Source organism: Prionailurus viverrinus, chromosome B4 (genome assembly GCF_022837055.1).
Source record: "Prionailurus viverrinus isolate Anna chromosome B4, UM_Priviv_1.0, whole genome shotgun sequence".
In the NCBI taxonomy this organism is placed as follows: Eukaryota; Metazoa; Chordata; class Mammalia; order Carnivora; family Felidae; genus Prionailurus; species Prionailurus viverrinus.
In genome coordinates, this window is record NC_062567.1 from 18,556,665 (window position 1) to 18,583,057 (window position 26,393).

Sequence of the window (26,393 nt, forward strand, 5' to 3'; positions counted from 1 at the left end):
GTCATGATCTCACAGTCCATGAGTTCGAGCCCCGTGTCGGGCTCTGTGCTGACAGCTCAGAGCCTGGAGCCTGTTTCGGATTCTGTGTCTCCCTCTCTCTCTGCCCCTCCCCTGTTCATGCTCTGTCTCTCTCTGTCTCAAAAATAAATAAATGTTAAAAAAATAAAAAAATAAACAGAATAAACTGAGGGTTGATGGGGGGTGGGAGGGAGGAGAGGGTGGGTGATGGGTATTGAGGAGGGCACCTGTTGGGATGAGCACTGGGTGTTGTATGGAAACCAATGTGACAATAAATTTCATATATTGAAAAAAAAATAAAACGATCATCTACACAAGGCCACAAAAAAATGAAAAAAAGTCATAATTTATGGAGCTTTAATTTAAGAAATACAGATCCAGGAAATCCAAAGTCCACGGAAATGAGAGCTCTAATGAGAGGTTCTCACCAGGACAATCAGATTCCTGGGTATGGAAACATCCCTTGTTACGAAGAATGGGAAAGGCTCTAATCCACTGATTAGATTTCCTTCCAGGTGAGGAAAGACCTCTGGTTTCCCCAAAGGGCCGGTAAGAATGGAGGCGTGAGGGGGAAATCCAGCCCCCGCCCCACTCTCGTATGCCAGGTCTCAGTGTGGGTCTAACCAGTGTCTCTGAGAGGCTCCTGCGGAAGAGAAACAGGACAGACAGCTTGGCCTCCGTGAACACCCTCAGTCGAGTGCTGGGTTCTTGCTCTGCCCCTTTCCAGGCTTTTCTCCATGGGCCACAGTGTATAAATGGGTCATTCTTCTGGTCCCCACCGTATAGCCATGAACATTAGCAAAAGACTATAAACTATAGCAAAAGGCTACAACTATTAGTCTAATCCTAACTGCCCCCAAAAGTTCTGAGAACAGCTGCACCTCCTCATGTCAATGGGGAGTGAAGCTTAGCATTTGTTGATCCATTTGTTGATACGTGTCCACTCTCCCTCTGGGGACCGAGTAGAGGTTGGCCGGCAAAGCCAATAAGAACGACTCCCATCTGGGTATTAAGACTTCTGCTTCCCACTGATAGTCTATCCTTGTCCGTTCCACCAGTGTTTACTGAGCATCTACCCCTGCGAAGCCACTTACCAGCCGCTACTGTGTGCCTGGCCCTGTATTTATATTGCACTTGACTCTCACACTATGCAATGAGACAGTAGCGTTATTATTTCCTTTCGCATATGCAGAGATGGAGGCACAGATCGATTCACTGCGTTGCCCAAACAGACGATCGGTAGCAGAGCCACTGGAATCCAGGCTCCAGTGTCGACTCGTGAACTCTGTGCTACCCAGCCTCTCCGGCTTAATGCCCAGGGATTGCAGTGGAAAGTGAGGGGCTGCTTTCCAGGTCACAGAAATAGGCTTAAATCTCTAGTGGAGGCTTAAGACCCTGAGAAGGGTCTTGTAGTGGCAAAACCTGAGGCACGCAAGCTATATGCAGGGGGCTGGTTTCTCGGAACACACAAGCATGAAAGTTGGCCTCCTGGACCTTGGGCGGCTCTCCCGAATAACTGATGTTTCCTGCGTTATCAGTAGGCACTTTCCTGCTTGAACTAAGCTTCTAAGTCTGAACTAAGTCTGCCATAAGCTTCTTTGAGGAAGGTTAACTCAGCTAAGGAAAAATGTTTGCTCTACACACGATTTTAAGGCAACGATAATAAGAAGACCACTTCAGTTCCCCAACACCTGCAGGACCACCGAGTAGAAGGTAAGGTCTTATTGATAGGAAGTAGAAACAAGTCCTACGGGCATCAAAATCGTGGCCTGCCAAGTAAGGAATAAAGTCAGACCACAGACGTAACACAGAGGTATTCTAAGAAAGGCAGGAAGTATGATCTCAATTCTGACTTCCCAGGAGTGAGTCGTTCTCAGGTGAAAGCGAAATCGTACAGTGGTAAAGTCAGGTGCTCGACTGTCATGCCGCTGTTAAAGCCTGTCAGTAAAGACATGCGGAAATGATGATGGCATCAGCCAAGTGAAAAATGCAAGGTACAAAATTAGGAAAACATGGAAGGAAATGGACCAAAATGTTAACAGTAGTCACCTCAGGGGTGTGGGACTGTGCACGATGCAGGCAATGTGGTGGTTTTATTGAGTACCTAGTAATTTTAAGTTGCCTTTATATTGTCGAATCCCGATAAATCTTGTTGATATTGATTTCATGCAGCAGATAACATCCGATGCAATGCCACCGCGTTTCAACCACACTGCATGGAGGACTTAGACGATTACGGAAGGGGCTCACGCAGGACCTGGCCCACGGGCAGGGCACCCTGAGCCTGCCTGCCCCTGCCAGCCCTCATTTGTCCTATTTGCGAGAAGGTTCTTGCTGACCGGCACAAGCTGATATCCGCTCTCTCTGGAGAGCTCCTCCAGGGCTTATCTGAAGAGATCACAATCCAAACATTTTCTTTGAAAAAAGTTCATCAATTTCAAAACTACGTTTTTGCATATCTGTTCACATATTTCAAAAATCAAAAGATCCTAAACAGCCTACAAGGAAAAATTCTATCCATTAGCCACTCCGTGCCTTTCTCAATGTGACTGACGTCATCAGTTTCCTATGTATCCATCTAGAGACATTTGATGCCTGCCCAGATACACTCGTATATACTCACTGTCCTCTTTTTAAAGATTTTTTTTTAATGTTTATTTTTGACAGACAGAGAGAGAGAGAGAGAGAGAGAGACAGAGAGCATGAGTGGGGGAGGGGCAGAGAGAGAGAGGGAGACACAGAATCTGAAGCAGGCTCCAGGCTCTGAGCTGTCAGCACAGAGCCTGACGTGGGGCTTGAACTCACAGACATCAAGATCATGACCTGAGCCGAAGTCTGACGTTCAACCGACCGAGCCACCCAGGTGCCCCCTCACTGTCCTCTTTTTTAAATGCAAGTGGGAGCATACTAACCCCTCTTGCTCCTGTTACTTAATGATGTATCTTGGAGATCATTTCATATCACTATACCTAAAGCATTCTTTTCCTTTGGTAAGGCTGCTGAATCTACCACTATATGGATGTACCACAGTCCACTTAAGGCCCGACAGACTGACGCGAAGCCAGAAAACACAGCCAGCTTTGACGAGAAACGAACAGGGAAAAAAAAAAGCCCAAAGTTCCCGTTTCTATTAAATTATTATTATTTTTTTCTTTTCGCTGCTCACTGTGGAGGCCAAGTCTGGTAATAATGATTTTTGGTGTTTACATTAAAAGGTGAAACACCTTTCAGAATAACAGGACTGAAGGACAGAGCTCAGAAGCTTTGCTATTCATCAAATAAACCTTGGCATGACGGAAAACACTTATTTGGATAATTATATCAGCATTTTGGTGTTTCTCCCTCAAAAGATTAATGTTTAACAATGGGAAATGTAAAGTCAAGAAGGAAGGAGGTGGGTGTTTAGCATTTGGAGTTTCTCTGTGCTTCACGACAGACCTGTATCTCCTGCCCTCATTCCCAAATGGGACATGGCCCAGCTGGGTTTTGTTTGTTCGTTTGTTTGTTGTTTAGGCCGAGAAGCCTCAGAGTAGATAGAGTGTTTGACGGCAAAATCTGGAAACCAATTCTGACATCTCACCTCGTGCTACAAATCTACTTATTTCTACTTGTGGCTCAATGCTGGCAGCTGTGTTACGCCCGGAGAGTTACTTAGCCTATCTGAATCTTAGTATTTGCAAATAATAACAATACCTGCAGCGTATCAAGGTGCTGCGTTAGATGCAAATCAGCCAATCCACGTGAAAATCATATTAAACGAGCTACATTAGGCGTAGAGACAAAGGAGGGGCAGAAAGATGCTATGTAACATATTTTGGATACAAAACCACACAGACCTGGGGTTGCATTCTGATGCCTTCTCATACCGGCCATGCAACCGTGGACGGAAGGCTGAGCCTTGCTTATTCTCCAGCTGAAGTAAGGGCTGGGACTGACTCCTTTGCACACCAATATAAACCTACCCTTTATGAAAGAGTATAAGCAAGGCTGGAACTCGCTCTCAGCAGCCCGTGGAACCAGCACCGGGCTGAAGTAACCTGCTGTGTGACCTTAGGGAAGTCACTGAACCCTGCTGGGCCTCAGAAACCTTTCACCATTAATCCCCCGTGATTCTATTTTTCAAATCCTTTCCTAGCAGAAGAGGGATAAAGAATGGGTTGCTGGGGCACGTGGGTGGCTCAGTCGGTTAAGCGTCTGACTTTGGCTCAGGTCAGGATCTCACTGTTCATGGGTTCGAGCCCCACATCGGGCTCTGCACTGACAGCACGGCACCTGCTTTGGATCCTCAGTCTCTCTCTCTCTCTCTCTCTCTCTCTCTTTCTGCCCCTCCTCCACCCTCTCTCCCACTCTGTCTTGCGCTGTCTCTCAAAAATAAGCATTAAAAGAATGGGTTGCTGACGGCACTAAAGTGGAGAGAAGAAAAGGTTTCACAGAAAAGGGCAGGGAGGAGGAGAAGCAAAGAAAGAAACAGATACAGGAGATTACAAACCACCACCTAACACCACCTCTGTGTTTATTAGAGAGGAAGGGGACAATCTGGGTCACGAGGAATTCACATGGACCCATTTTCCAGCTGGGAGACGGACCATGGGTCACATCCACAAGTACCTGCTTGCAAGCACTAAGTGAGGAATGTGGGATAGTGTGAGGGGCAGGACAGCTGCCCCCCCACCCCGGTTTCTGGGGAGGCTGGGCTCCAGCAGGGAGGACATACACCCAGCAGGCATCAGACCCCATGGGCACAGACGAAGGGCAAGTTGAAGGATGGAGAGCCCGGAGGCCCCACTCTTCATTAGTGATGTCTGCCCGAAATTCATCCCAGGAAAGAGCCAGGGGGGCCTGGGCTCCAACTCTCCAGTCGTTGCTCCCAAAAGCTAGGGCAAGATGCTAGAAGGGTTTGATGGGAAACGGATGAACAAATATTCAGATGAACAAGTCTTCGGGTCCTTGAGACTCCTGGGAGGGAGAGAGCTGAGAGGCACGGTGGGGTGGGGGCAGCAAGGCTTCCTCGGTGCCCAGTGGGCCTTGCCAGAAGTTCTGGAACCGAGAACCTTGAAGACGTATGAGGCTCCTAGGCAGCCCCGACAGAGTGTGTGAGGAGTCAACTGGGCCCCGGGGCAGCAGGTGGCACTGAGCGACTCTGGAAAGACTTGAAAAAAAAAAAAAAATCACAAGGCCTCACCTGTATCGTAACTAAAAAGAAGCAATTGCCCCTGCCGCTTCTGACCTTAGCGGATGGGTGTTAGTTTATAATGAGGCAGGGATTTCTCAGGATGTCAGGGAACATCTCTTCTGAGGACAGAGATGTTGTGGGAGGGGAAGGATGCTGGGCCTTAGCAGGGGTGAGGAGGCTCACAGCTCTGGGACCAGCTTTGTTCCTCTCTTCATGAAGTACACCTGCCGACTTTTGACCCTGTCCCTCTCCGTGTGCCCAGAGGATCCACGAAGAGTGGAGGGAGGGGCTGGAGTGAAAGCTGGGCCTCCAGCCATTTCCTCAACCAACCTGTTGCTTCCTGAGGTGGAGGGCAGCCGTCCACACTGTTGGGACCTCCAGTGACCCAGAGAAAATGTCCTTTATTAGTGGTGAAGTCTTTCTTCTTTTTATCAGAGAAAAGAACCATCATGTCTTACTCACATGCATGCCCACACCAGTATCCCAGTCTCTGCAGGCCTAGCCCTTGGTCCCAACAGGAGTGGTCTCCAGACAGTTGGTGATTCTTTAAGGGGGACACGGTGGGGGTGAGGAACAAGAGGGTGAAGAGGGTTATGTCTGGAACACGTGACTATCCTGTCTTTTCCTCCCATGCTCGTCCACGAAGCCCGAGAACTGCCCACGAAGCCCGTCCACACTAGCTCTGCTCAGCTTCATGGGGCAGTAAGGTTTCCAGCTCGTTTCCCATTAGCTCACCTAGGTGCCCAAGGTAATTTTCTGTACTCTACCACAAACTCACTGAGCCTATGTGGGATGATTTTGTGTGGAAGCTAACTGTTAAAATCACACGGGGTAAAAAGACACCCATATACACGCCTACGGACTCCCAGAACCCCCAGCTCCCTCCCCAACATAACCACTTTCTCCAAAGCCACCGGGATGAATCAGAGAAGGCCCCTCAGCCTCTCCAAGAGACCGTCTTTGTAGGCTGGATTCCAGCCTCCACTGAACGGTTAGCAATATTTTGGATAAGGCTTTGAAGTCTGATCATTTATTATTCTCCCAAGTCCTCCGACTGATCCAAGAGCATGTTGCCACTTAATTTCAGTCCAACCAAGTGAGGGAGAGGGATGAGGGCCTTTTAAATGTAAAGAGAACTGGGTGCACACCACCAGCTGGCTAGATCTGTGGTCTTGACCCCCCCACTCCCCAAAAGCTGCCTTCTCTTTGAGGTGAGACAGATAAATCTAGATGCACGAAACTCCAAAGCAGGTCTGACACAGGGTTCGCGGCCACGTTTGCATCAGCGTTATGGACAGCCACCTCACCGGGAAGGGGCACAGGCTGACACAGGAAAGAACTTGCTGTAAAACAGTAAGGCTTTGGGTTAAAATTGTTTGGGGGTTTCGACATTAATCTCTGGTCTTCTAATCGTCCGTAATTTTGCCCTTGCCTTTTGGGTCACAGCAGTTGAGTTGGAAACAGTGTAAGGTCTAAAACCAAGAAGCGTGTTGGGGCGCCTGGGTGGCGCAGTCGGTTAAGCGTCCGACTTCAGCCAGGTCACGATCTCGCGGTCCGGGAGTTCGAGCCCCGCGTCGGGCTCTGGGCTGATGGCTCAGAGCCTGGAGCCTGTTTCCGATTCTGTGTCTCCCTCTCTCTCTGCCCCGATTCTGTGTCTCCCTCTCTCTCTGCCCCTCCCCCGTTCATGCTCTGTCTCTCTCTGTCCCAAAAATAAATAAACGTTGAAAAAAAAAATTAAAAAAAAAATAAAAGAAAAAAAAAATAAAACCAAGAAGCGTGTTGAAATCGCTGTTCTTAAAAGGCAACGGCCTTGGATTTTGAGAGGAGTCTGAAAACGCCCTAGAAGCCTCTGGTGAGACAAGTGTCTGAAAAAGGAAGCGGCTGACCCACGAAGCCCTCGCCTCTCAGTCTTCTGTTCAGAGAACGTGCGCCACTTTGCTCTCCCGGGGTGCGAGTTGGAGCTTGGCTTTTTCCAGGAATTGCCCCGACCTTGAAAGTGTTTCTTTGTTACTCTTACATTGAAGAATTCGAGTTGCCTCGGCGGCTGTGATAAAGCGTGTCATGGGCCATAGCACACAGGTTTTGTGTTTGGGGTTTGTTTTTTGTTTTTTTTTAAAGGTCGAGAAAGAAAAAAAAAAAATCATTCAGGGACAGTCCCGGTGGCCAGTCAGAAAGGTGAGGGACCCGGGCTTTGAAAGGGTTCACACTCGCCCTTTAACTTCCATGCCCTCCCTCCGGATTCATTGGACTCCTTTTGTATCAGGTTTTACTGCTCGGAACCCCTAGGGTCTCCGCAGAAACGTGCCCCACTGAGCCGCTCTCCAAGGCAGCCTCTCCAGTGTCCCCATCTATTTCTCCCGGACGGGGTAAAGGAGGGGAGGGGAGACCGGCCGAAGGCTCGCGCCCCTGGACTCCGGCCTGAGTCTGGAACGCGTGGGAGCTGCACGGCGTCGCCTCCCCACCCCACCCGCACACACCGTGCAAACTTTACAGGAGTCCTTGAAAAGTCCGCTGATGAGAGGAGACCCAGCGAAACTCAGGCGGGAGGCCGGCGAATGCACCCCGCCGGACAGCCCGGCGTTTGTCCCCGGGCCCCCGAGCTCCGCCCGCAATCCGCTCCGCACCCTGAGCCGCCGACGCGCACCCATGGGACCTTTGGTGGCTGCGAGCAGACGCCTCGCGCCACGTCCCAGCCCCCGCGCGGAAGGGCCCAGCTTCGCGCAGCGCGCGGGAGACGAGCGGCGGGCGCCAAGGGCCGCAGGGACCCCCGGAGGCCCGTGCCCCGCAGGCGCTCGTCGGAGGAGCGGGCGGGGAGGGACGCGAGGGACCCCGGGCCGCGCGAGCCCCGCCCCCTCTTCGCCCCGGGAGCTCCCACTGGGAGCGAAGCCGCCCGGGCCCCGGCGCCGCCGACGGGGCCTCCCTGCCCCCCCTCCCGCCGGCACCCCGCACTCGGTGATTGGCTGGCGCCGCGGGTCCCTGGCACGCGCCTGTGGATGTAGTTATAAGAATCCTCGCGTGCCGGCCCTCGGCTTCAGCAAGTCGGCCACGGCCCTCCCCGGCGCAGCGCGGGCGCCCGCCAGAGCCGAGCGGCCGCGGACACTCCAGGGAGGCCGGGGGGCGGGCGGCGGGCGGCGGGCGGGCAGCGCTCACCGCCTCTGGCGCACCAGCCCGGAGGGAGGGGGCTGCCTCTCGAGCCAGAACTGCAACGTCAAACATCCCGGGAACCACCTCAGCCGCCCCCCGCCCCGGGCCCGCGGCGGCACGGAGCATGGACGCGGTGCTGCTAGAGCACTTCCCCGGGGGCCTGGACGCCTTCCCGTCTCCTTACTTTGACGAGGAGGACTTCTTCACCGACCAGTCCTCTCGGGACCCGCTGGAGGACGGCGATGAGCTGCTGGCGGACGAGCAGGCGGAGGTGGAGTTCCTCAGCCACCAGCTGCACGAGTACTGCTACCGCGACGGGGCGTGCCTGCTGCTGCAGCCCGCGCCCTCGGCGGCCCCGCACGCGCTCGCCCCGCCGCCCTCGGGGGGCCCCGGCGAGCCGGAGGACGGCGGCGGCGGCTACTGCTGCGACGCAGGGGCGCCCCCCGGCGGCTTCCCCTACTCGCCCGGCTCGCCGCCCGCGTGCCTGGCCTACCCATGCGCGGGGGCGGCCGTGCTGTCCCCCGAGGCCCGGCTGCGCGGCCTGAGCGGGGCGGCGGCGGCGGCGGCGGCGGCGGCGGCGGCGCGGCGGCGGCGGCGGGTGCGCTCCGAGGCCGAGCTGCAGCAGCTGCGGCAGGCGGCCAACGTGCGCGAGCGGCGGCGCATGCAGTCCATCAACGACGCCTTCGAGGGGCTGCGCTCGCACATCCCCACGCTGCCCTACGAGAAGCGCCTCTCCAAGGTGGACACGCTGCGCCTGGCCATCGGCTACATCAACTTCCTCAGCGAGCTGGTGCAGGCCGACCTGCCGCTGCGCGGCGGCGGCGCGGGCGGCGGCGGGGGGCCGGGAGGCGGCGGGCGCCTGGGCGGGGACAGCCCGGGCAGCCAGACCCAGAAGGTCATCATCTGCCATCGGGGCACCCGTAAGTGCGTCCGCAGCCCAGCTCGGGGAGACGGGGACGGGCACGGGAAGGTCCCGGAGGGGCTGGGTGAACGGACCCACCGGCCGAGCGACGGACAGTTAGAGGGTCCGTCGGCACCGGCGACCTTGAGCACGAGTTGGCGTTCTGCAGGGTCCTTCTGCCACTTGACCGCGGCTGGGAGGGGGTGCGTCTCCGGCAGATTTGCAGCTCCAGGGATTCCGGGGAGTGGGCGCTGTGGGGCTCGAGGGGTGGAGGAAGCGGGGTCGTTGTAATAAAACCTAAGACGCGCCCGTTCGGCCGAGGCGCCCAGGACGGGATCCTAAAGGACCAGAGAGGGCATCGCTGGGAATACAGTTGGACGTTCATGGTCTGTTTTCTCTTCTCGCCTCCTCAGGGTCCCCCTCCCCCAGCGACCCGGATTATGGCCTCCCTCCCCTGGCAGGACACTCCCTCTCATGGACTGATGAGAAGCAACTCAAAGAACAAAATATTATCCGAACAGCCAAAGTGTGGACCCCAGAGGACCCCAGAAAACTCACCAGCAAATCTCCCTTCAACAACATAGAAAACGAACCGCCTTTTGAGTTTGTGTCCTGAGAAGCCCCAGACCCGCCTGAGGATCTGATTCTGTCTCTGTGCATATTGTACATGTAAATATCAATAATGTAATTTAAGAATCACATTTTTCTAAAGGCAATCAACTGTTTGTTATTTATCTATTTATTATCCTGTCGAGTTAATGAAATAGACGATCTCTTTTTAAGTATATAATTTATATAATTTATCCTGATTTTCTGAAAATATGCAATAGCCTGTGATTCCCCCCCCCCCCCCCCCCCGCCCCAGCACCTTTGGCAGAACTCTGCGTTGTTGGAAGAACTCTGGCCGGACAACTTCATGCTAATTTATTGCCAGATATGGTTTATTTCTAAGCGATGTTAATAAATGCTATTTACACTTTTTTCTAAAAGTTACTTGTCTAATACATGAGGGGGGTAGCTTTTTAAAAAGAAGAGTGAACTTTGTAAAAGATAACTGAACCAGCCATGCAAAATGTAGCTATCTAGCAAGAAACCACCTTTCAGTTAGATTTAGCTGACAGTGGGTAAGAGGGTTAGGCCCCACCTCTCTGAGAGGGCCCCTTATCTGCATCCCTTGCCCTAAATAGTAACTTTGGCCTATATTTATCCTACCCTCCAAACACCCTATGAGGCAAATGGTCATGGCGTATTTATTATTCCCATTTCTCAGAGGGGAAAGCGAGGGCTCAGAGACGATGTTTGACTCACCCAAGGTCACCTTGCCCTGTCTCACCGTAGTGCTTGAAGCGAGCGAGTTGGGTCCAGTGGGAACAAAAAGCTAGTTTCTGGGCTGGCTGAGGGAGGGGGTCATGGTGCTTCCGCGGGCTGGGGAGGAAGAGGTGCTCGTGAGCTCCCCGGTGACCCATCCCTCCTGTAGTTACAGGATCAGGTATGTGGACCCGAGTACTCCTTTCAAGGGAGACGGGGTAGAGCAGGACGCTGACGTCGGGAGACCCCTCGGATGCCTCCCAACACAATCCAGGGTCTTTTAGGTAAGGCGAGGAGATGGGCCGCTCCTCCGGCACTTCTGCAAAAGTTACTTTTGAAATTGACTTCGTCTCGTCTCCAAGAGAATGATCTCGTCTTCCTTGGCAAGCAGCCTGGGGAGAAGGCGAGCTTCGCGAGGAGGGAGCAGGGACGCCCCCTAGCGAAGGGGAGAGGCGCGAGGGCGCGCGGCCCGGGTCGCTCCCCCGGAAAGCCCTGGAAACCCGGGCTGTGGCTGGTCTCCTGAGAGGCAGCCCCACACCTTCTAGGCTCTCCGGGCGCCCTCCGCTCTGGGCCCGAGGCCCCGCGCTCGCGGCGGGCGCGCGCCTTCCCGCTGAGCCGTCCCCGCGCCGCGCATGCTTGGCCAAGGCGAGGTGCTCCTCCGCCTCCCGGCAGCGGCTTGGTCAGCCAAGGTACAGCGTCGAATCTCCCCCGGTACCCACGGCCCTGCCGCAGGACAATATGTCGGCAGCATGCTAATTGCTTTAACCTAGTTTCAGACCCACCGAGGGGTTCCTCGCGCGCCGCGGGTGCCATGGACCTCGTCCAAGTGCAATTAAAGCGAGGCCGCGAGTCCGACCCCGAAGCGCGGCCCGGCCAGACACGGGGAGATTCTGGATCGCGGAGCTCCCAGGAGGCCCTTGGTCATGGCCCTTCTCACCCCTTTCAGGCTACGCAGCTTCTCCCGGCCCTCCCCCTAAAAGATGGAGATTTCACACTGGAGACAGAATTTGGGAACGAGAGAAAATAATTCGATTTTGTCCTGTAATCGAGCCCCATTAAACACGAAAGTTGCTTTGGCACAAATGCTTCTATCAGGCATGTAATCTCATTACACTCATTAGAAAGTCAAATGTTAGGCAGACTTCAACTCAATTATAAGTTATCTAAGTACTGTACCGCATTCTTCGTCTGTGTAGACAGACCTGCGTTTCAACTGGGTTGGGTAGTGTGGCACTCGCAGTTAAAACACTACAATCATTGTGATGTGGCACCTTTTATTTTGCGTGCCACTTTTTTTTGTGGGATTCAATGCTTCAACACATCCTTTAGTGCGGTGCAGATGAAGCGGAAAAGCCGGGCTGAGCATGTAAAACACCAGGGTCTCTATCTTGTCACTCTTCTGTCCTGACTTGGCAAGTCCCTTTAAACACAACCTTCAAAGAGACTGACAGCTTCTTTTTATTTACTCATAATCCATTCATGCTAGTGTAGCAATTCTTTAAAAAAAAAAAAAAAAAAAAAACCAACGGCGGCAGTAAAAGCAGAACAAAGGTATCATTTTAGAGGCTCCTTTGGCGTCAGAGAGGCCCGTGCTGCACTTGGTAAGGCAGGCTGGAAGGCCTCTGGCCTGGGGCAGCTCTGGCCAGTACATACAGCCTGGCACTTGGAAGGACCAGTGGGCAGTCTGAGCGATGGGTATTCAGCGGTCCTTGTAAGTCCACACGTTTCTTCCAACTTAAAAAAAAAAAAAAAGTTCCGTATGAAAATAATGGAGTAAGCCAAACCCTTGGGTGGCCAAGGACACTCTTTGCTCAGCCTTGCTCTTCTGAGCACCCATAGGCCCCAGGTTGAATCCCAGCCCGGGACCCCCAGGGGAAAGAGTTTCCAGTCCTCGCTGGCGGCCTTAGTCCATTTAGCATAATAAAGAGGCTGCAAACCCAGAACCCGGTACGTTTCCTGATCTCTACTGGCGGGCTGGCTAAATCTTTCTCCAGTGGTCGAGACTGCCCTGCTAGGGACTGTGGGAGGAGAGAGGACTGGCGAGGGTTTCCAGAAGACTTCTGAGAAGAGAGTTGGGGTGAGGTACCCTCCCTTTCCCCCAACACTTCGCCCCCTACCGCCAAATACAAACCCTCAACTCCCACCTATTCAGCCGGTCTCCGTCCCAGGTTGGCCTTTGTGTCAGAGCGCCAATGGCTCTACTCAGTAAAAGCCCCTTCTCATCCCTCTCTCTCCCCTACATTTCCGGTGGGCATGAGGGTTGGAGACCTCCCATCAGGGCCTTCAAAGATATTACACCTCATGAAAAGAGGCCTTTCTGGTTCCCGAGGCTGGAAACCTGAGGCATCCTGCTTCTTCCCTTTGTTTTTCACCAGAAAATCCCAGGTTCTGAAAGGAGGTGGGGTGGGGTGGTTCCTGAGGGGAGGAGGGGGGAGGCAAGAGGAGGAGAGGGGAGCCACTTCCCCATCCCCAGCTGGGTGGCCTCCGGGATGGAGCCCCCTTGTGGAGCGTCTTCCTTCCGGTGGCGGAGACACCATGGATTCATTGAAAGCCCTCATGAAAAGTTGAATTCGGAAACCTGTAGGTCCCGTAGGACAGAAAAGGTAGGGGGAGAGGCAGCAAGACTCCCACCCCGGGGTGGGAGCGGAGCGCACAAAGAGCCTTGTTGGAACTCCTGTGAAATCGGCTGTGGCGGATTCCCAGGACTGCTCCTCAGCCAGCAGTGGGATTAACGCCCCTCCGGTGGAGAGGGCGTGAAGCCTCTTAAATCCATAAACTCATCCCATTTCCATTAATGGGCCTTTGCGGTGGCACCGAGTACCAGCTGCGAGGTTGAACAAACACCAGTTGAGCACTCCCTGGCGAACCTCTCTGGGAAGAGCCCTCGCCCTCCCTCTTCCCCTCACCCTCCCTCCCACTGCCATTCCAAAGCCTTCTGCAAGCCTGTGGGAATGGTCCTAAATAATTCCACAACCAATTGCGTTTTTGAGATCTGGAACCACTGGGAGGAAGCGATTCCCACGACGGGATGTGGGGTCTGGCCAACAGGTGTTCGGATTTGGCCCAGGGAGATGGGGAAACCCAGGGAGGGAGACTGAGCTGCCAGAAAGCAGGCTGCTGAGGGCCTCCCGGGCTTTACAGGCCGTGGAAGCCGCAGACAATCGAAATGATATCTTTATTGCTAGGTTCATGTCCTGGGCTATAACATATCAATCCCTGTCGTGGTTCTCTAGGATGCACCTGGTATTTCAAACTTGTTCTTTTTTGTGCTTCTGGGTCCTGGGCTGCAGCTGCCTAAAAGAAGCAAAGAGAGAGGCCCTTACAATGTCTCCAAGACGTGTTGGCATGGTTTGCCTGTCTTTAATGTACCATTAACTATTGTCTTCACACAATATGGGAACTGTAAAGCATGACATGTGTTATAATAAAACACATTTTCAATGATACACTTGGACTTGAGGCTGGGGTGCTGCAAACAAACAGGCCCAAATCTTGTTTTGTCTCCCTTGCTAAGCCTACTGGCAATTAAACTTAAGACCACTGGTTCCCCCCCTCCTGATCAGCCAATTAAATTTTATGTCTCCTAATTTTTCACATAGAAAAAAGTCTCCGTGCTGGCCCCTAAAGACATTGATTTTCTTGCTATCACCTGGCGCTCAGACCTTAGTTCCATTTATCAAGAAGGGAAACGTCAGGCGTTGCATAAAGTGACTCTGTTACCATAAGGCTCTCACCATCCTGGCCTATTGTTTTCCCTTGTTAATAACTCATTACCAGGATTTAACAAATCAACCATTACATATGTTTTGTGTCTCCATATTTTGATCCGTACGATTAAGCAGATGTTACGATTGAAAATTGAAAAGTCCAAGGCTACTCTAGTCTGAAAGAAAGAGGGCAGCCTCAAACAACGAGCTAACAATGAGATTCAGAAGATCTTCAGAAAAACATTTACCACCAATAAACAGACTCCAACCTGCTCCATTTCAACCATTGTGTGCTTTGGGGGAATAATTAAGTTTAATAGGAATAGGTCTGGAGGGTTTTCAATGCCAAGACCACAGGTGCGGGGTGGCATGATGAATGATTTGCCTGATTTTTGCCAAGCTCAAGGGCTCTTCTCTTGGACTTTCAAGCAGATAGAAAATATTGTCATTTCTTTTAATTCACAGCATTACTTTCAAGCCGAACAAAGGCAGGGGCCGGGGGGAGGCGGGGGAAGGGCTGGGCTGTAATGAAGCGCCTCGGAGGCGGAGGTGCAGCGGCGGAGGCGGAGGCGGCGGCGGAGCGCGCTGCTGCGTTTGTGCGCAAGTGACTCTCCGGTGCCACACACAAAAGGCCTCCTTCTCCCCACCTTCTGCCGCCTTTCAGCCGTCGGGCCCCCGCCGAGCCGGCTCCCGGAACTCCGGGGGGCTCCCGGCCGCATCCCCAGGGCGGCCCGGCCTTTGGGACGTCCGCCGCTGCCAGGGCAAACCTCGCCAAACTTTCCCCAAACGCCGCGGGCTGGGGAGGGTCCCCGGCCCGAGGCGCGCATGCGCCCCGCCCGCTGCTCCGAGTTCCCAGGGTTCCGGAGAGCCGGGGTGGAGTCGGACGAGTATCCCCGGAGGCCCGCCTAGCCCCTGCTCCCGGGGCAGTCGGGGCTCGGGTGCCGTGCGTCTTCCTTCGAGGCTGGAAGTGGCTGCCCGGCGCCGGGCTCTCCGCAGTTCTGCTGTCTTTGCGCATGGAAGTCTCCAAGAGGGGCTCCGGGAAGCGGCGAGCAGAGAGGGGGGCGAACGGCCTGAAGGAGGGCAGGAGATAGGAGACAGGGCTTCTTTTGGGGAGGCCCGGGGTAACTACGCCCCCTGGCTGGGCGGAAAGCCCTCGGGCGGCCGCCTGCAGAGGGCCCCTTGGCCCGGGGCGCAGGCCGTGGCGAGCTGGTTTTGCATCTGGGCGGAGGCGCCAGCGCTTGTAGCTGCGTGGCGGGGATGCAGGTTTCTAGCCCGCCCCTACTTTGGCCACCCCCCCCCCCCCCCCCGGGGACCTAAACCTGCCTCTCGGGAGGGTCCTGGCCCTTGGCTTATCTCCGCGGCTTCACGCCAACCCCCTCCCTGGGGCTTCGGCACCTGTTCCAAACAACCTGTTGCGCGGACTTCGCTTTGGAAAGGCGCCGGCTTTCCGCTTGGCGGTGGCGGGCTCCCCCGAGGCCCCGGGGCGCCGGGAAAAGAGTTTAGGGTTCCCTGCTAGTGAGAAGCAAACGCTCCCCCGCCTCCTGTGGCACGCAGTGTGTTTCACCTCCGACTGTGTCGGGAGTCCCCAAGGGGTCCTGGGCACTCCTGCACTTTGCCCACCCTGGGGACTTCTTACGTCGCTCTTGGTAATTTGGAAGGAAGGACTAGACAAAGATCGGGATTAGAGACTCACCACGGGCTCATTAAATCCTCTCCTTTCTCCTCACCCCCACCCCCTCAAACCTTGCAGCCAGATAGGAATCTTGAGTCCCCCACCCCCGCCTTCAAGCGCTCCTGGAGAAAACTAGTTACTTTTGCACTACTGCCTCAGAGGAACGGGGGTTCTCGCTCTAGAGGCGAATTTTTCTGAATTCTTTCTAATTTTTACGATTTCTTTTCAGCGGTTGCACAGGATCCCCTTCAGCCCCTTTCTTGTTTGGACCACTGAGCGTCCCTCAGACAGCTAGGGATCCAGCTTTAGAGGGCAAGCCTTTGAAGTTGGGTTCCGGCGATAAAGGCTAGCTAAGAGATGCTTCTGGAAGGAGTTTTATTATGAGACCCAGTTGGGCAGGCGCTGTGAAATGGATGACAACAGTGAGTTGGCATTTGGAGTTTCAAAAAGGCATGTGGGCTCACACGGGGGCAACGTAGAAAAAACCATGTATGTCCTGACACGCTGAATACAAATGAAAATTGTAAAAGGGCCAGTTCTAAATGAGGGCTGCCTGGCTATAACCCCTCACCTAACACTGGTACATAAAATTACATATTAGGGTTCGGAAATCAGCGTGTTGGCAATAGCAAATGTGTGATGGCTCTAAGCCCTCGTTTGGAAGTTTTTCCATACTTTTGAAAACATACTTGACGCCTCATTTCTTTGATGACTGCTCAATAGACACCAGGAGCCGCTGGCTGAGCTGCCCCCTCCCCAGCTCTCCTCTTGCTGGCAGCGCTTTCATCCAGGGCTTGAATTGTGTTGTCAAAGTTTAGTAGACGAGGGAGGAGGGGGCATGAGAACGGGGGAGGGGGGGGTGTCTTGAAAAGTCTTGGAAATCGGTATATTTTGCAGGTGTAGAATGTGCCTAATAACCATGGCTAGTGCGCGCTCCCCAATGGCGAGGGTATGACAGGGACAGCTGGCTCAGTTTTCAGTGTGAAAACACCCCCTCGGTGGACCAAACACAACGACACTGACCTTTCTGCGGGGGGAACCAAGATGTGCCTTTGACTGAATTAGCCATAAAGACGTCGTGCTATGACTTTTGTTCCCCACGAAAGCAAAGAAATATTGCGTTTAATATGAGAGGTACTGTTCACAGCTTTTCCGTGCCCCTTAAGAAATATTACAGTGCTGATTTACTGGCCCTTTTCTACCAAGTTGGCCCCAAGGCCGGGGGGGGGGGGGGTGGAGGGGTGGGGATGGGGTGGCAAGGACAGAGGCGGCGGTCGAGGCAGCGCACTAAATTGCCTGTTGCCTGTTTCCAAAGTTCTCTCTTTGCAGCAGCAAATTTATCAATCTTTTCATCTGACAATACTTAGAAATATATCATTGTCATCCAGAGTTGTTTGATAGATGATCTCTAGGCACACCAGCCTTTTCCAAGGTCAAGTTGAAGATTCTTGTTTGCTGTTTAACCGGGTTGTTTAAAAACTCAGAACAATGCCTGCCTGTTAAAATTTCCACTTGTTCTCATGGGGCGTCCGAGAGCGAGTTTTCCTATTGACCCGTGCGAGGACATTTCATCCTCTCGGGCTTCTGAATTCAGCAACCAGGCCTTGGCAATGCCATCCACAGGAGGAGAAATGAGATTTAACCTTAGCACATGCAGCCGCCAAAGAGATGAAGCCATCTCTCACATCTCCTCAAAGTGTGTACTAATTTTTCTCTGCGTGTCGCGGGCTGGTTAGAGCCACACACATCTCATTCACATTCTGCTGTTCTTCTAGCGGGAAGCTGCGAATACACTCCCCTAAAGTAGACGTGCAAAAAAACAAAAAACAAAAAACAAAACAAAACTGTGGCCACTCTTGCCTTTGTGAGCACACAACCTGTTGCTCTAAGGACGCTTTAAAATAAAGTCAGCCTCTAAATCGTCGTGTTTTATGGACATATTTATTTATGTTTTTAATGGAAACACAGGCTTCACAGTTTCTTCTATATCTGCGATGATTGATTTTTTTTTTATTCAGCCAACTTTTATTTACCTTGCAAAAATGTTCTGGACCAATGTGATAAATTACAGATATGCAAATTTCTTTGAATGGTGTTGTAAGTGTGTCTAGCTGGGGCTGAATAACTCCTTGCAAGTCAGTCTGTGGCACTCAGGACCCCAGGGAGCTGATCAAAGCACCCATTCTCTTTCATCCCCGGTATTCTCCTCCAAACTATTTCGATACAATATGTTTCCATGATGCACTTAATGTGCTAGGGACATAGAACTCATTACAACCTAGCTAGTTCTGCCGACCTCTTTGTTCTGAGGCAGAAAGTCAAAGAAAAAAGGAACAGCGTTGCCAGTTGCCAGCTTTCTGAAATGCTAAAGCATGCGTCATTTTTCACCAGGTCTCGTCTTGATATCCTCAAAAGACAAACTATGAAACCGGCCTCAGCCCTTTCTGGCATTAATTACACTGCTGTCCAGCCGATCTGTTTTTCCTATTATATGCATTTCTCAGCAGGGATGGTTTTTTTTTTTTTGCAAGACTAATGCAGCTGCGAGTTAAACTATGAATGCATTTTTATCACTATGGAAAAAATAAGGGAAAAGACTGCAAAACACACAACTTTTTAAAGGCTTCTGGTAGATAACAGATTAGGACAGAACTTGGGAGGTTTTTGCAATTTGGGTAAACCTGAAATTGACTAAGAGCCTCCTGCATTTCCAATGCGCCCTCAGTGTTCTGTGGAGAGCCTCCCTGTGCCATTTGAAATTCTGCTTTGGTCCTCAGATAAATCTTGAAGGTGAAACCCTTTCAAGGTTTCTGTTAAAATTCTGAAATGAAACCGCCTGTACTGAACCCAACCCAGCCTAGGAGGCTGCTTCCAAGGAATTTCTGCCCAGGATGGTAGTACAGGGAATATAAATTCTATTTCATTTCCTCCGTTTCTTGTAGGGTTGATTGGTTGGTGGAAATGGCTGGCAGCCAGTTCTGGGAAAGATTCCAGACCTGACTCCGATTAACCCTCTCTGGTGAAACTCTGCTGGAAACCAACTCACCAGCAATTGCCATTAATCTACTTACTAATTAAGCCAATTCATTTCTAAAGGAGAAAAATTCCTTTCTTTAGCCAAACTGATGGGAGGAAATTTGAAAGAAGCGCCAAACTGTGTAACTGTAATTCAGCCAAGGACTGCTAAAACAAGGTGTTGATATATAGCAGCAGATTTAAAACAAGTTTCTAGGGCAACACTCCTTTGGAGACGGTGGCATATAGTGCATAGTAGATGAAGCTCGAATAATGCTCCCCGGCGCTATGCCACCCCATGTCCTTGCGTTGAAAATAACACGTCTCTCTCCAATTAAATCTTGTGCCTTTTACGCACAAATAAATCGCCTCTCCAGCTTCCTTTACAGCAGAGTAGATCAGCTTTATGTGACAGCTACTACAAATATATTTCTTGAGACTTAATACGTAGCTTTAGAAACGTGTAATTCAGAGTCTGCATTTCTGAAACTGGGCTACAGACAGGGCCCCGCTTGCAGTTAGGGGAATGGAAAGGACCAAGCTGAACGTTACGCACCGAAGAAAGCAAACTGGACCTTCCGTAAATGATACCTGACATGCTGCAAAGAGACACGTGACTCTTGGCCTTGATACTTACCAGGAGGCAAAACTCCAATGAGTTTCCCACTTACGAAAGAATTGTTTATGGCTTTTAAGATAGGGCAGGCAGCCCAGTGCCCATGTAAGAGAAGAATGGATCTCCCTGGAGGAAATTTAAAATCCCCTTGGACCAGGCGTTAAGGTTCGCCTTCATGGGGATTCATTGGCAAGCGAGGAGGCAGCAAATCAGTTTGACGTGGTTACAGAGAGATCGGATGGATAAGCGAGGGAGTGAAAGCTTAGTGCCTCAAGCTTTTTTTAATTGAAGTCCGTTCCTCCCCACCCTAAGGTTTTGGGACATCTTGCTGAGCCCAGGAAGCGCCCCCAGTGGCTTTGGCAGCCCCTCGAAGTGAAGTCCGTGCGTCCCTCTCACCCAGCATGAGCGGGCACCTGCCTTTGAGGGTTTGGAAAGGTGCGCACAGCCGGGCGGACGTCGCGTTCTCTTCGTTTCAAGGGCAGGCCTCGAGTTAGTCTACATCATCGGGGAGACGGAACAGCTTTGTTAGAAATGCCTTGGAGGGAGTATCCCTTGGCCAGGGAGGCAGGCCTTACGCCAGGATGGAGAGGGCCCTCTCTGTGGTCCCCCTCTGCGCAGCCCAGGGCCCTGCCCCTCACTCAGTAGCGTCCACATGGTTCACTGGGTTGTTCTGGAGTATCAATGGCTTCTCCAAAGACTCTTCTTCCAGGGTTCCAGACACCCTCCCTAAAAACACGGGAAAAGGAACATATGTGCATTTTGTTTTACTTGCTATATATAAACCACTTCCCGGTCCTCACGCAGAGCTCTTTGCCTCAGTTTTAGTGGGTCCTCCCTGTCTGGCCCCCAGTTGGGAGCCCCTTCAAATAACCTGGGAAGGGAAGTAGGACGGGTGGGCAGTGGGGGAGGTGGGGCAGTCAGATCCTCCTTGGCCTTCAGAAGAGCTTGTCAGCCAATTTTTTTTTTTTATTTATTTATTTTTTCTGAGACAGTTTGCCTGCTGCTCCATACTATAGAAATGGTCTTAGGAGCCTGTGACCAAGGCCAGTAAATGACCTTCTGCTGAGGGTCACCTTCCTAGAATTAGGAGCAGTTGTAAGAGAATTTAAAAAGGCAGAGGCTGTCTTGTGTTTGGGTCCAAGGATCCAACGAAGATTTAAACTTCCATTTGCATTTTCAGTCTTTCCTCCATATGAAATAGCAAATTATGAATGAGAAGGAAACAAAACCAGTTGGCAGGGGTTCTGAAGTTGGGGACTGGGGAGGTTCCTCCCCCCCTCCCCCCCCCCCCCCGCCCCCCACTCAGGCTAGGCTCTCTGCTCTGTAGGGAGGGACATTTACCTGGTGTGTAAATTGTGAGGAAAGCGTTGGGGGTCTGAGACAGGAAAGCCACAACATGGGATGTGATGTTCCAGCTTTGAAGGGGAACAAAGGCCCTGAGCTAATCCCAGTGAAAGCCAGGAGCGTGGACAAGGCAACAAAGAATTGCAGCCTGCGGTCACCGGTAGGTGTCAATGTGGACACTTACAGCCGGGGCAGTGGGAGAGGGGAACACAGAGACAGGCTGTCATTCCAAGGCTTAACATGAACAAAGATAAAAACGTGACAACCTCGCCTTTCAATGGTGGGGAGGTTCAAAGTGGATTGCTAGGGCGTCTATCTGGGTCAAGTCTTTTCTGAAGCAGGCCCTTTCTTTTTCTACTCAAGTATCAGCCAGGGAAGTCCTGAGGCCCTTTTCCCAAGATAACTTTTCTTCCTAAAGGAAGAATTCTTCAAAATAACATCCAGTTCCACCCACTTGCCTAGGCAAAGAGATGGGCATCGTAGAAAAGGTGCTGATTCCTAGACATCGTATAAAAGGTGCTGCTTTCTGCAACCCAGAGACCCAGGTGGCTGCATTAAGCCTTTGTGAACTTGAACAGCCTACCTTCACGTTTCGGTTAACATTCGCGTACTTAATGAAAATGAATAACATTTCCTTTTATGAAGCGGTGCATACATGTAGATGCATCTGGGGCTACCGTAATTTAGAAAGTATTCCTCTCACAAAGAAATTTACATAGCATGCTGTTGAAGGAGTAACGGAAACCTGGCAGAGTTAGTATGCCCATGATTTCGGACTCACTATTACAAATCAGCAGACAAGGCACTTGCCAACAAATGGATCTCCTCTGTAAGCTGAGAAAGATCATTGGGAGTCTTCCGCTAATGCCACTGATCAGCAGACTATCTTGGAGAGTTAATAAAGGGAAACGATGGGGCGCCTGGGTGGCGTAGTCGGTTAAGCGTCCGACTTCAGCCAGGTCACGATCTCGCGGTCCGTGAGTTCGAGCCCCGCGTCAGGCTCTGGGCTGATGGCTCAGAGCCTGGAGCCTGTTTCCGATTCTGTGTCTCCCTCTCTCTGCCCCTCCCCCATTCATGCTCTGTCTCTCTCTGTCCCCAAAATAAATAAACGTTGAAAAAAAAAAAATAAATAAAGGGAAACGACAACAAATTATGTTTATCCTAAGAACTCAGAAACGTTTTCTCTAAATTCTGCTATCAAAACCAACACACAAGTTTAAAAATCATAATGTGATAAAATTCTGATTTTCTGTAGCTGAAATAAGTCTCCTAACTAATAATAAAAAAAGGATGTAAATATCCTTAAAAGACTAATGACATTTCACAGGTAATGCAATTTAGAAAGAAACACTTCCATGTTTTCTTTTCCAACAATGTGCATTTTTGTAAACTGCTATAAATTGCAATTCAAAAGCACTGATCTCGCCATCCCCAATCATTTTTTATACTGATCAAATGAATGCAGATACTCCCATTTGGGAGGGGCGACATGACATTTCACTTGGCAGTTCTAAACAGGTCACAGACCTTTCACAGACCCTAAGGCAGTGGGAGGGAGCTCTTTGCTAAACCGTGTAACCAAATCAAACCAATGGTTACCCCTTTTCAAAACCATTGGAATGGTTTGCACAATGCTATTCACATAGCAGCACAGAAACTGAAAGGATGGTCATCCAATGGAAATTTCTTTCCTTTTGTTTAAACTTGCAGAGCTCAAAAAAGTAATACTTTGAAGGAAAAACAATTACACTTACCGTGATAAAAATCACAGGCAGTAAACATGCTCGTTTACTGGCAGAACGCGGCATAGCTGTGGTCACGCATCGGGATGTATATACGTGCACATGTATGTATGTATACGTATGCCTATTTATTGGAGATGTTGCTTTGTTTGAAACGTTAGGCACAAAGACACAACATGGCTGCCCGGGAGATGACCCATTGCTTTCAAGTTGCTTGAACACATCAGAATTTCCATTGTTAAGGTTGATTAATTGAAACTGATAAGTTACCATGAATAAAGATTGTTTTTCTGTTTAATGTGGTGGGCCTGATTTGGTAAATGCCTCATTCATGTAGCTTTGCGGTGCAGCATATGGGCAAGAGTCATTCAGTATCACAAACATATACAATTTATTATGCTTGTATGGGCACGACCAAAGGGCCTTTTTATTTTAAGGACAAAGTGGCAATGAAAAATTTTACTTAAAGAGTCACCGGTAACGTGACGCGCGATTTTGTCATTTGTACCTCGAGCTTCTATCTTTGCGTTTGTAGGAGTTGTTTTTAAAGTATAACATTTAAATAGAAGAAGAAGGAGATGCATATATCCAAATTATATGGTGACAGCCACTGGGAATACAACAGCATTTATCCTGAATTCAGCCGGCGTATGAAGAGCAAGCACTTTATTACTTTATTATCTGATGCCACCTGTATACCACACTGTTGGCAAACTTACCATAAATGTTGCACCGAGGTGCCACCAATAATAGCTCGCACTGCCCAGTTTACCACAAAATGCAAAGGAGGCTGGTAAATAATACGTCAGCTTCCTGATGTCTTTTTAAAATGTTAATTAGTAAAATCAGAGGACGAAATTGAAAAATAATTTAGGGACTGTCACCCGAGAAAACTGTGGATGTATTAAATTGTCCCCAATGTAATTACTGTTCTTGAAAGCTGGAGTCACTTTTTAAAGTGTTAACCAACTCACGACTGCCGGGAGTGTTTACTGATAAAGGCAAGGTTTCTAATGTTTCCATAAGGATGTTGTACGGAAACTTTTTTTTTTTTCTTTCCTTTTTCGTTTGGGCTGCTCATGTAATCACCAGCAGAGTACTAACGAAAAAATATGAAAGGCATGCAAATGAACTAAGGGAATGACTGTATCAAACCATCAAAGAGATAGTTACCATATTCAGCTTTTAATGTCTTATCAAATAAATTCTCTGGTCATTCATGTCCATGAAAGAGTTCAAGTTCACCCAACATTTCTCAATTAGATTAGATGGGTAATCTCAGTTCAGCTCTTCTGGAGAGTAATAAACCACATTGGTCACAGTTGACCACTGCTAGTATGTGTTTCATAAAGGACTGGATGTCCATTGGAAAGCTAATCAGTGCACCGTCACTTGTAAAATTCTCTCCTGCATTTGGAAGTGATAATCTGTATCTAATTTTTAAAGAAAAATTTACTCTCCTTTCACTCTGCGGAGGCCAGTTTCTTTTCTGGACCTGAATAGAGATCATTGGTGAAACAGTACCAAATAGCTTTGGTATGTGTATAACAAAAACCCACCTCTTTGTAGAACATAACAAATTATGCAATGTTCACAGATGCGCTTCCCATTGTGCCTTTTGTGAGAAAATGAAGGCCCAACTCTGTTCCCCACCCCCCTCTTTATGAAAGACTAGGCTGCCAGCGCAATCTGTCCTAATCCTAGAGAAAAATAAGTATACTTCATATGGAAGCTTTAGATCGCTATTTTTTTTTTTTAATTTTTTTTTTTCAACGTTTATTTATTTTTGGGACAGAGAGAGACAGAGCATGAACGGGGGAGGGGCAGAGAGAGAGGGAGACACAGAATCGGAAACAGGCTCCAGGCTCTGAGCCCTCAGCCCAGAGCCCGACGCGGGGCTCGAACTCACGGACCGCGAGATCGTGACCTGGCTGAAGGCGGACGCTTAACCGACTGTGCCACCCAGGCGCCCCTAGATCGCTATTTTTAAAGCGATTTGCATTGGGACTTCTGGTCTATGTAATTTGCACAAGTATGAATTTGAGGTTACAAACAGCTATGTATTCCCATCAACAGGCGAACAGCTTGGGGCCTCAGGATTAAACTGTGCCTTTTTCTCTCGCTCACCTCTGAAGTTTGGGCATTTAGTGGAAATGCTGTTTTCACACAATTTCATGCTTAAATTTATCGGTTACCAAGGAAATTCAGTAATTTTTCAGTGATCATTTTTGAAACAGACACACTATAAACGTTTTATATTTTGTTTCTCTATTTTGGCTTTTGATTATCCTCCCCCCACCCCAGCATTATTGGGCTATAATTGACATACAGCCCTGTGTAAGTTTCACATGTACAGCACAAGGACCTGACTTAACGTAAATTGCGAAAGGAGTCACACGGTAAATTTAGCGAACGGCTGTCATCGCATACAGATATTTTGAAAAAGAAGAGAAACAAAACGGTTTTCTCCTTGTGATGAGGACTTTTAAGATCTACATACATCCCCAGTTTGGTTATCTCAAAACTGGAGTTTGTGTCTTTTGACCACTTTCCTCCAATTCCCCCTCCGTATTTGGGGGGAGGAGGCCATAAGTAGGTCATTCTGAGTAACGAGGTGGCAATTTCTGCAGAAATGGGGAAGTGGAGAGGCCTTCTCAGGCCCACCCCACCTCACTGCACCACCTTAAATCCTGGTATTACTGTTATTGAGTGGACTAGTCAGATGGTTAAACGTCTGACTCTTGATCCCGGCTCAGGTCATGATCTCACAGTTCGTGGGCTGGAGCCCCACGTAGGGCTCTGTGCTGATGGTGCGGAGCCTGCTTGGGATTCTGTCTCTCCTTCTCTCTGCCCCTCCCCACTTGTACACACGCGCGTGCTCTCTCTCTCTCAAAATAAATAAGTAAACTTTAAGAAAAAGAATATAAATGCCAAGCACTAAGAAGACCCCGCATCCTCAGAGCCTAACTTATAGTAGGTGATCATAACACCTGTCCAATGGATGAACGAATGGAGTAACAAAGAGAAGGTGAAACCCAGTAAAGGTAAGTAGGGTGGCTCCCTTGACATCCATGGCCTTTGCAGCTCCTCCAACATAGAATCTGGCCTTGGTCGTCAGACTGGCTTTGCCCAATGGGCCAGGAGCAAAGGCGGTGCCACCAGAGACTTGAACGGTCCCTGTGCATTGGAGCTTGTTTTCTTTTGCTGCTTTTAAGAACCCTGAGCGCATCTGATCACAAGACTCAGTGTGCCTGCTCAGTGATAAGAAATACAAGATCCAGTCACCCTGTCACCCCAGCAGATGGCCAGCTAACCACAGAAGACGAGTGAGTGCAGCAAGACCAGGCGCAAGACCTGCCACCTAGGTGAAGGCACGTATAAAGGCACAGAAGCATGGAATAGCATGGACTAGCAGGGAACAGTAAGTCATTTGTTACGACTAGATTAGAGAGCCCATGTAGGGGAAAGGGAGCTCTTATGAGAGGTCTTACATGCTAAACTGAAAAACTTGATTTTATCCTGAAAGCCATCGATTTTTATTGACCGATTAAGGAGGGGCAAACAAAGTGTGTAACAGTGACCCCAAAATTAAAAGTTGATAACAGTAGAAGTCTCAGTGGAAAGAACTTCAGATTCAGTTTTATTACACATTTGTTGATCACTTACTGACTGCCAGGAAAGTGACAGGCAAATCTATACACAGTTTATACGCAAGGCTTATCACATTTGATTCCTTAATGCTAGAATGTGTTG

General features: G+C 50.4%; 2 protein-coding genes across 4 annotated transcripts in view; one reads left to right on the plus strand and one right to left on the minus strand.

The window, feature by feature from the left end:
- The first annotated feature begins 8,459 nt into the window (after positions 1-8,459).
- PTF1A (pancreas associated transcription factor 1a) lies at positions 8,460-9,852 on the plus strand. The gene is made up of 2 exons (XM_047864905.1): positions 8,460-9,255; positions 9,650-9,852. Exons 1-2 carry the CDS (start codon positions 8,460-8,462, stop codon positions 9,850-9,852), a joined length of 999 nt encoding a protein of 332 aa, XP_047720861.1.
- A 3,892-nt stretch (positions 9,853-13,744) lies between these two features.
- The window catches only part of CB4H10orf67 (chromosome B4 C10orf67 homolog), a 169,470-nt gene continuing 156,821 nt past the window's right edge, over positions 13,745-26,393 (minus strand). The window contains exons 17-18 of one of the 3 annotated variants that reach the window (XR_007154236.1): positions 19,968-20,280; positions 13,778-13,834 (exon numbers count right to left, since the gene is read on the minus strand). Coding sequence is in view for 2 of the 3 variants with exons in the window: in XM_047868558.1 (XP_047724514.1) it covers positions 20,189-20,280 (92 nt within the window). In the remaining variant the exon portion in view is untranslated. Of the gene's footprint in view, positions 13,839-19,816; positions 20,281-26,393 lie in introns of those variants that run through there. The other 2 variants (XM_047868559.1, XM_047868558.1) reach the window with 2 other exon arrangements.

Coding starts and splice junctions, on each gene's coding strand:
- PTF1A (XM_047864905.1), top strand. CDS start 8,460: ATGGACGCGGTGCTGCTAGAGCACTTCCCCGGGGGCCTGGACGCCTTC. Junction 9,256..9,649: donor CATCTGCCATCGGGGCACCC/GTAAGTGCGTCC, acceptor TCGCCTCCTCAG/GGTCCCCCTCCCCCAGCGAC.